The 10957-nt window shown below is 44.0% G+C and overlaps 1 protein-coding gene across 1 annotated transcript; it reads left to right on the plus strand.

Moving 5' to 3' along the window:
• The first annotated feature begins 1903 nt into the window (after positions 1–1903).
• On the plus strand, positions 1904–9724 carry OTP (orthopedia homeobox). The gene is made up of 3 exons (XM_065407067.1): positions 1904–1940; positions 2651–3060; positions 9194–9724. Exons 1-3 carry the CDS (start codon positions 1904–1906, stop codon positions 9722–9724), a joined length of 978 nt encoding a protein of 325 aa, XP_065263139.1.
• Positions 9725–10957: the final 1233 nt, after the last annotated feature.

Genomic DNA, 10957 nt, shown 5'->3' on the forward strand with positions numbered 1-10957 from the left:
AAAGTGGGGCCCGGCTCTGTCTCTGAGCCTAGCTATTCCTGTGCTGCTGTGCAGGGACCGAGATGCACCCAAGAGCCGGCCGTCTCTAAAGCTGAATTGAATCAATGTAACCAAGGCTCTGAACAGGGGAGAAAAGGGAACAAAACTGCCCTACATCGCGGTCGGCCGCTTCCTTTGTCTCCTTGTTCAGTCACTGCCGAAACCCGCCACATCTGAGCTGCAAACAAAATCACTCTTGCATCTGCTCGCATGCAGCATTTACAATGTTTTGTGTAAGTCAATTGGGTGGCGAACAAAAAAAGCCATTTGCGCTGTATTATTTAACACAGACTTCACTGGGCTCCCTTTTTGTGGAAGCTTTATTTGCACTAAATGAATAATCTTAATTGCATCACTGTTGAATTAAAAATCAATGTTAATCAAGTTGGAAGTAGTAAATATCAGTTTTCATTGTGCCTGGGTAGAGGGTATTTTTCTTGTTTTGCAAATAAAAATACAAGTCAAATAACTTTAAAAGGGCATTATGTTCTGCTACAAATACAATTGAAACGGATTGTTTAGGAGCGGATCAGAAATGGTACAGAATTTTGCACTTAATTTCCTCAGTTATCATTTACAATAAGAACCTCTTGGCTTGACAGCCAAGTCTAAACAGTAGTAAATTAGTACAAATTTATACAGATTTTACTCTAATAATCGTAATAAAAGCTTATAGATTTGGCACTAATTACATAAATGCCTAATGATCTTGAAAATTACTCTGGTTAGAAATATATTACTAATCTAAACTTTGTTGTTGGCTGGCTTTGAAAAATCAGAACATTAGAAATGGTTCGCTTCACTTGTGCAAAGCACTTTAAATTGTTCAAGTAGTTTAACATAGTCAAGAGGAAAATAAAAAGCATTTAACTTTATTTACCGCCTTAAACTGAGTTTGTGGCCAAGCTTAGAAACTTTAACCCAAAATGTTGAAGGGCTTTTCAATCTCAGTGCAATGTTTTCTCTTTCACACAAACATTTAGCTCGGGGGAGAAGCGTATCCAGTTCACCTTTGGGGGATGGGGGGACGGGACATGGGAGAGCAAAACAGAGCGTGTGTAAGTTTCACTAGGCACTCGGATCACTTTATTCTTCGTTGTCTTTCAGCCCTCAAGAATGGCGGGAATAAACGATTTACGCTGTATTACAAATGATTAACTGGAGTTCTCCCGCTACCCGCCACTGCCCCGCAAAGATACTGAAACTCACAGCCGAGCTGCAGCGTGAAAGTTAACACACAAAGCAGAAGCCAACCCCAAACAGGGAGTGAGGAAGCCCGCTGGTCCGGGAGAGCCTGCTAGCCAGGCTCCCAAGCGGGGCGTTAGGCACAGCCCTGCATTGTGCTTGGGTTGGAAGGCGCCGCGAGACACCAGCTCAGGCCCTCGCACAGGGGCAGATCTCAGCCAGGGCAGCGGCAAAGTCGCTCTGGCCAGGAGAAGGAACAGAATTACAAACGGGCGGCGGGAGAAAAACAAGCGAGCGAGGGAGACACAGCGAGAAAGCCCAGCCCCGGGCTGCGGCTGCTGCTGCTGCTGCTGCCGCCGCCGGGGGGGATGCGGGGCTGCTGGTGCTGAGGCTGCAGGCGGGCGGGCGGGCGGAGTGGGGACTCGCCGGGCTCGCTGACATTTGCAGCCTGCCCTCCTGATTGGTCCCTTCGCCGAGCTGCTCACGGGTTCATTGAAGTGTTAAGCACCTCCCCGTCTCTCTAAAGGACATTATAATGCAAGAGACCCCCTTTTTAACCACACACCGAATTTTCTTTCATTTAGGCGATCTATATATATCTATATCTTATATCTATTTTAAATAACTTAAAACCGCTAAAATTTGGGGGGGAACAGCCTTCGCCCTGGAGCGGTGCGCGATGCTGTCTCACGCCGACCTCCTGGACGCCCGACTCGGTGAGTTTTTTTCTCCCCCAGCATCTTTCTCGCCCCCCGGCAGCGGCGAAGGAAGAAGCCAGAGCAGGAAATTGACAATTTGTTCCTTGTTTTACCTTAATGCGCTCTAAATGGGCTAATTTCTTTAAAAGTAATTGTGCTGTATTAAAGTTTAATTTGATTTAACAGCGTCTTTTAGAAAAAAAAATGTGGGCATTTCGTGTCTCTTTCCCGCCCCAGGTCTCCCCCTTTTAGGGCAGATTATCCCAATCTTTGTGATTTTGAGGTTTTTATTAATTTTAATTTAAAACGGGACAAAATCGGATTGAGTTGGTCCAGATCTGTCAGGGAGGCGAAGCCACCTGCGAGGAGGCTGGTTGGGTTTGTCAGCCGCGCCGGCAAACAAAATACCCCCCCCCCGCCCCCCAGTTCCTGGGGAGGCCCCGCCGGGTCAGGCCCCCCAGATCGGCCCGAGCCGGCGATTGGCGCAGGAGGAAGCGCTGGAAAGTGTCCTGCCTGCTGAAGTGGAGTGTGTGAGGCGGCGGCGCGCGAGGGCCGGGGGAGCCGGCCTAGGGCTGTGGTGGTGGGCGAACGAAGGGGGCTGCAGGGGCTCCATGGCTGGGGCTCGCCCCTTAGCAAACTTGGTGCGCCGGCCGCTGGCGCTGCTGGATACAAGCGGGGGCCGCCTACCTGGCTGCAGAGGAGTGACCGCAGCTGCTTTGCCTCCGCAGGAATGAAAGATGCAGCCGAGCTGCTGGGACACCGGGAGGCGGTGAAGTGCCGGCTGGGCGTAGGGGGCTCTGACCCGGGAGGGCACCCGGGAGACATGGCTCCCAACTCGGACACGGTGGAAGGGGCCACCCTCCTGCCCGGGGAGGACATCACCACGGTGGGCTCCAACCCGGCCTCCTTGGCAGTCAGCGCCAAAGACCCCGACAAGCAGCAGGGGCAGCCGGGCGGGCAGAACCCCAATCAAACGGGACAGCAGCAGGGGCAGCAGAAACAGAAACGGCACCGGACCCGCTTCACCCCGGCGCAGCTTAACGAGCTGGAAAGGAGCTTCGCCAAGACCCATTACCCAGACATCTTCATGAGGGAAGAGCTGGCCCTGAGGATCGGCCTCACCGAGTCCCGGGTCCAGGTATGAGCAGCTGCTTCCGTCCCCAAACCTCCCGGATCCCTCAGTCACCCACCCCCCGAGCGTCCTGCACTCGCTACCTGTAACCACCACACCTCGCAGGGCTCCTGCCCCTCAGCTCTCTTTTGGGTTCACATCCCTCCTTCAGGCTTTCCCTTGTGGGCTTAACAGAGAACAGGCTGGGTTGTAATTTCCTGATCATACCGTCTAGAGAGACAGCTCAAATGATCACCGCCTAATCCATAACATAAATAATAACAAACCCACCAGAGCCAGCGCTTGGTGACCAGCCTTTTACAAAATATGCCTAACAAAATTGCATTTGAAGCCGCCAGGAATTTGTTAAACACCCATCTGGTGTAAGAAAGGAATGATCGGCATCAATGTGAATGCAACAGTTGAATATCAGCTATTAAACAGCCCACATATTTCTGCACAAATGACTGAGCCAATCCCCGTTAGGGAGAAAAAAAATCATTAGCAGTGTAGTGCGTGGCATAGTTCTGCGTAGTAAAATGGGATGTTTTCTGAGCTGATTGTGAACACCCTCACACTTTACAATTGATCTCTGAACGAACGATCGATCGATCGATCAGAAAGAGACCCCAAAACAAACAAAATCAACGACAGATCAAGTATTTGCTGTAACTAGCTTTCTGTTTAATTTTTAATACTCGTAGTTGAGCTTCCTGTTTACTAATGAACATGTGAAATATTACCAGCGAGCTAAAATAATTTCAAAGTCTGAAGTGGCGTTTTCTTGGATTTGGGGGAAATGTTGAATTCCAGTGGAAAGCGGCATTGAACACTAGGAAAGCGATTGCAAATTCAGAGACTGTTCAATTACTCACATGTTTGTGTCTCCTGAAATGTTTACAATAAGCGTATGCTCCTAATATGTTCCTGCTTCTTTTATCATTGTTAGCACTGAATTGGTTGAACTCTAAATCTAATTTAGTAGTGTAAGCTGTCCAAGGTCCTGAAGATCTCCCATTGAAATCTGCGGCAATGTTTTCCCTAGAATTTTATGCCAGATTGCCTGAAATATTTCATAGCTCAAAAACCCTTCTATACATATGAATCGAATTTTAGCAATATGTTACATTTTTAATTGTTTGTTAAAAAGGAATTTCTGTGAGCACAACATTTTGATTTTAAGTTTCTTTAATACTTGCTTTAAAATACGGAGTAATCACTGAAGACAGCAGTAGAACTAAGTATATCAAGAAGATTGTCTTCACATTATTTTATTATATATATTTTTGACATACAGCAAACAGTTTATTCAAATCATTTTAGGCAGAAATTAAAAGTAGGCGAGAGGGATAAAAACAACAGACTATTACAAATAACGCTTTTAAACCTAAACTTTTGTTCTGGGAAATTTTGTGTGAGACTCTTAGACGAATTATGAACATTGAAAATACTTTAACTATATGTGGTCTGGTGATACTATGAACGCATTTTCACTTTAACAGTGTTCCTCTCCAAAAATTCTCACGGCAAGCCAAGTCCTCATGCACAAAAAAAAAAAAAAAAAAAAAAAAAAAAATTAAAAAAAGAAAAGAAATACAAAAGATATTTAAAAATCTAAATGAACGTTTCATAACCAGAAACGGATTGTGTTCGTTTAACAGAACACACACACACACACACATTTGTTTTAAAAAGTAAAACAATTGTATAAAACCGACACATGATGATAATTAGTTTAAATTAAAATAGAAATTAGATTCACAAATAAAATATAACTGGACAACTGCCTTTATGAAAAAAGAAAACGTGGACGATTAAACTTTATTGGGTTTCCCAAAGGTTAATGATACCAATTTCAATATTAGGAGTGTGGTAAATGAAGTAAAATATAAAATATATAATGGAAATAGTTATTTTCCAAAAGCACATCAAAGAAATACGTCGGAAGAAAGATAACGTGTTTTAATGGCCTCAGCATAATCCTGAACCAACGATAATAGCACGAGACTGCTGATAAAAACAGTTTAATAGAGTGGCAATTTAAATATTTTTTGCAATAATGTTCTGCAGTTTAAAAAGTAATCAGATCAACATAACCTTCTTAATTAACACTTCAAAATGATTAACATGTAATGTAATGCAAAAATAATTTATGTAAAATGTATTTACTTCACAATTCACTGTATCATTGCTCCTTGACCAAATTTAAATTAAATAGTAATTGGTTTATGTTCTTATATGAGTACTTCATAGTATTCTTTATAGTTAACAGATTGCCTACACATTCCTTGCAGTATGTGGGGCACCACACTGACTAAGAAATGATCTAAACAGTTAATTTATAGCGGCTGTATGTGTTTTTATATGTTTTAAATGCTAGAATAAATTACCTCTTTCCTCATTTTAGAGCTATATTTAATGTATATTATACATCTAAATAATTATTAAAGGACTAGTGCTTATAAGGGAACCCAATTCCATGTCTGATATCGCTCTGCTTTTCAGGCTTGTGTAATAAAACCATTTTTTTATAGCATGCCATTATTAGAAACCAATTTCAGAATTATTTATAACCTGGAATGGCTTATTAACCAGCAATGCGAGAATCATGCAAATTACGCGATCAAATGCAATATAATAAGCATAATCATTAGTCTCTAGCATGGATTAATTAACTTTCAATATTTTATTTACATAAAAACCAAATCAGTGAAATAACTTCTGCACAGTCAGCCTTGCCTTTCAATATTTTATACGAACAAAAATAATGTGCTGTAATTCCATTGACCGTATCCTCCACAATGGTCCTGTCACCTGCCACATCTTAATAGAGGACAAGCTGAAAGTATTTTCTAGTTTTCTAATGGAATGAGAAATTGCATTTTCTTCCTCTCCCAGCACTATTAAAGTGTAATGAATTCGGCCCAGAGTTCACGGCTGGCTGATCGAAATGAACCTGAGATCTGAGCTTTAATACAGCTCTCCAGATTTCCTACCAAATCTTCACATTAATCATCCGCTAGATTCCAATGAGATCTTCATAAAGGTTTGGCTCTTGAAAAAAAATGTAATATTCTCTCCCCTTCTCTCTCTATTTCTAACACATTTATTGCTGGGGAATTAAACGGACTATATATTTTAAAATACATTTACAGTATGTCTATATTACTGTAACAGCAGATATCAAAGTAGATTTTTAGCTTCCAACCTCCATTAGATTCTCACTGTTGTATTAATAATTTTCAGGGGCTAGTTGCATTTTAAACATACTCCAGAGTTGCCCAATGCCTGTGGTTAATATATTTCCAGAGTTGTCATGTGTGCATTTTCAAAATCTCCCTCAGGTTTTCTCCATGTTTTAATCTGTCATGCACTAGTTTTCAACTGGAAACATTCACATTTTAAAAGCATATGCACTATAGCTATGAACTGAGGCGATCAGACCTGATGGAGATTCTTTACAACACCAGTAAACCATGAAACATAAAAAGATTTTGTAGCCGCAATTTAACTATTAACCCTAAAACATAATTGAACACGATTTTTCGATTATTCATATAACATTTAGTTCCTTAACAGCTGTTCATTTCCGTTAATGGCCGACCATATTTCTCAGTCTAAGTATATAATATTAAACGATAAACTCCAGCAGGTTCTAGGATCCAGAATAGTAATAATCGGGAATTCAAGTGGATTCGCTGATTTCCCCTCTTACAACATCCCAGTATTTTCCTTTGACAATGCAATGAAACCTGTCAGTCTATTCACTCCAATATTATCACTTTGAAGCAAAGAATCTGGTTACTAAAAACATCTGACTCTTAAAAAAAATCCAACAAACAACAGCACGCAGGTCGGGTTTGAGTGCTGCTTGCTAATGGTGCAGCCACCAAGCGTCAGTGGTGAAACAATTCGGAGTTAACGTAAGAAAATGATGTTCCAATCACATAGACGCTTTTATAAGAATTCAGACGCTACCTCAAGCAGGGTCAGGAACACAGGACCGATGCTTCCTTATTTATTTATTTTTTAGCCCGTCATATTTTACACAAATTCGCCTCGTTATGAGTGAAGGTTGCTGCAGACAGCTCAATCCTGGGACAGAGACATTGATCCCTTTCATTATATAAATTCCTGCAGCTTTATTAATCAGTCACACGGCAACTTGTGGGGCTACAGCGGAGCTGTACACAGAGCACAACACCAGGAGAGACAATGCAAGGGAATAAAGGCTAGGGAGGGAGACAATAAAAACCATGTCAGGTGGGGAAGGGAGCGGAGCGAGAATTGGGGAGGGACGAGGGAGTAAACCTAGGGCTCTAAATAGCTTTCCTGTAAAAGAATCGCCTCGGTGCTATTTCAATGGAATTGAAATCTATATTACAAAACCATTCCGAATAGTTCAATTGTAGTGCATGTGGGAGGGATTTTTGGCTGTGCAATAAGTAATGAATTATCTGACTAAGACAGACGCTGATCCTAGGTAAGCAGTTGTCACATTCTGGGCTCTGATTTTTATAGAACATTTGTAAAATCCCCCAAAATATAGACCAGGTCATTTGAATCAGGCCAAATCACGTTCCATTGACTCCCAGTGAGTAAAACCAGCCGGATTTGGCCTGATTAATAAACAAAACACTGGGTTAAATGGCTGAATGGAGAATGAATAAGTGTAAAGCGCAGGTGTCACTATCAGGTATCAGTTCACCAGCGGGCTGAAGGAGATGAAAACCCAGTTGATTAACTAGCACATCAAAATGAGTATCTAAAAATGTTAAGAGATTATTGCCATGGCAACACAGTTTAGACAATGATCTAATAGGAAACTTCTATTGCGTCTTCTTTATTTTGACATTTGTAGACAAATAGCCCAAAAGATCAGAGATTCTCTTTGCCATTATTAAGAAGTAAAATGTAAGTCCCCTAAGTAAGTTTGAAGTGTATTTAATCAGTCAAATATAGCTCATTGCAAAAGAGACTTGGGTTTGTCAAAGCAAAATTAAATTTTATTGACAACTAGTATAAGAAAGCTTTGAACTTAGCCTCCATTCATTTGCAACGTCGGAAAGATACATTTACTTTCACTCCACAGATGAGAAGAACCTGGCTGTTGAGAAAGAGATAAGGCCCTCAGGCTCAAGCTTCTGTCATTCTCTGCAAACAGTAGATCTGAGGGCTAATACAGCTCAGGGCAACTGGAAATAGATCCCCCCATACTAAAGAAACATTAAACAAAGATCCATTTGAATCCGGCATATGCATGTGGAATTCTATATTTAAATCCTTAAGCACCAACCATTATTGGTGCAAATGCAGGTTATCATGGCTACACAAACCAGAATGTGACTCAATGATACAGACTTTGCTATTCCAAAGTATATTATTATCAGATCTATTTTGCTTACAACTAAACTATTTTTCTTGGTGCAAACTGTGTGTTGTGTCTTTGAGGAGTCAAAATAAGGAAGTCTTTTTCCAAGTTTTAAATCCCGTTTATACTTTCAGTAGAAAGAGGGAGTATTTATGCCTATGTGGCGTAGGTTGTACATACATATACACTGCGTTCATGTGTATGTATACACATACAAATGTGTGTATACACCATACAGATGGGCATGTGGTTAACACATACTGGGTAGGATGTGGGAATGATGTATATAAGGAAGTATCGATCTCGGATATATTTCTTATGTCTGCATATATACTTAACACTTAGTCCTGCGTTGAGTGCAGGGGTCTGGACTAGATGACCTACTGAGGTCCCTTCCAGTCCTACACTTCTATGATTCTACCCACCTCTATGCAGCCATATGGATATGTAAGGGATACATTATATACATAATTTCCACAGAACAAGCACTATACAGTGTAGATACAGCCTCTAGATTTGATTGCATCCTTTCTGTCACTTTTCTTCTTAGATTAGCCAGCGCCTTCCTGTGGGCTTGCCCCGCGCCTAGCCCAACGGGCCTCACCCTCTCAGGTGGCCGCTGTGGGATCTCGTGCCGGGCTGTGTGTCTGGGGTCCCGGGGAAGGCAGGCACAGACTGGGGCCTGGGCAGCTCTCCCCGCCGGTGGCTCTCTGCGGGGCCGCGGCCCTGCCCCGCGGCGCACGGTCCCTAACCAGCCTCTCTCGCTCTCTCCCCACCCGTGTCCGGCAGGTCTGGTTCCAGAACCGGCGGGCCAAGTGGAAGAAGCGCAAGAAGACCACGAACGTGTTCCGGGCGCCGGGCACGCTGCTGCCCACGCCGGGCCTGCCGCAGTTCCCCTCGGCCGCCGCGGCCGCCGCCGCCGCCATGGGCGACAGCCTGTGCTCCTTCCACGCCAACGACACGCGCTGGGCCGCGGCCGCCATGCCGGGCGTGTCGCAGCTGCCGCTGCCGCCGGCGCTGGGCCGCCAGCAGGCCATGGCGCAGTCGCTGTCCCAGTGCAGCCTGGCGGCCGGGCCGCCGCCCAACTCCATGGGCCTGTCCAACAGCCTGGCGGGCTCCAACGGCGCCGGCCTGCAGTCGCACCTCTACCAGCCCGCCTTCCCCGGCATGGTGCCCGCCTCGCTGCCCGGCCCCAGCAACGTGACGGGCTCGCCGCAGCTCTGCAGCTCCCCGGACAGCAGCGACGTGTGGCGGGGAACCAGCATCGCCTCCCTCCGCCGCAAAGCGCTGGAGCACACAGTCTCCATGAGCTTCACCTAATGGCAGCGCCGCCTGCCCCCCGCGCCCGGCCGCCGCCCTCATCCCCCCCCCCCGCGGATCGCGTCCCCCGTCCCCCCCCCGACTTACTTACCAGGGAGTCGACTCAGGATCTGAAATCAGACACCAATGGACTGGTTTATGGGCAGAGAAACACCCCCCGCCCCCCCCTCACCCGCCCCCAGCCCCCAGGCCTGTGTTCCCGGGAGGAGACACAACGACCAGGGCCTTGTGTCTTCACATCAACACACGAAAGGACTCATTGGGCATTTGGGATCTCGTTATAATTTGTCCCTTGTCTCCCTTCCCCACCCACCCAGCCATCTATTGGGCTTTGCCAAGAGATCCATTTTTTTAAAGCACAACAATAACAACCCCAACAACAAATATTGCAGGGCTTTTTGGTCAGAAGTTTTCCTAACGGGCAGCACTGGCTTTGGGGGGGCTGGGCAGATTAATGAAGTGATGAGAGAAATCAAGAGGAAATTGAACCCATTTTGATAAAGGGTTTATAAGTGAGAGCAAAAATCAAAGTCATGTTTCCTTTTGTAAAAAAGTGTGAGGGGGGGAAGCACTTCCCTTTTCTGGATCTTTGATTTCTTGATCGATTTAGTTGCAAACCTGTCACCTTTTTTATTTTTATTTTGTTGCTGTTGTCTCTATTGCATCTTCTGCTGTTGCCACTGGCCCTTGCAACTCAGTGGCAAGGGCCTGGTGCACATGGACAGTCTCTCTCGCCAACCCTGCCAAACTTTGTACAGAGAACACAATCAGCTCTTTTCTGCATGTGCTGGTCCAATCCAATCCCGGAGAACTGATGCTCTTTGGAAGAATGAACAAACAATGTGAAATAGGATGTTTTGTGTAGATAAAGCATTCTTGTTACATACTGGTCGGTTTGTGATCTGTTTTAACTTATTGTCTGTGCTTATTTATTGAATTTTGGGTTTCTTAATAAATGTTTGAGCTAATATAAAGCATATTATTTGACTTTTCCGGACAAGTTTATAACAAGTTAATGTAAATGGATAAATAAAATCATTTTCAGTATGTGATATGAAGAATTATGGGTTTTGGTGTGGCGTGTGAGATAAAAGCGGTCTCTTAACCCACAGGAAAAAAAAGATCCCCGTTAATTTAAAATTCAATGACTTTGGGAATGATTTGCTTGCTTGAACGTTGCATTGAAGTATTTCATTTATTACAATTTTAATACTTCATGATTAATAAACTTTT

The sequence above is a fragment of the Emys orbicularis genome, chromosome 6 (assembly GCF_028017835.1).
Source record: "Emys orbicularis isolate rEmyOrb1 chromosome 6, rEmyOrb1.hap1, whole genome shotgun sequence".
Taxonomy (NCBI): Eukaryota; Metazoa; Chordata; order Testudines; family Emydidae; genus Emys; species Emys orbicularis.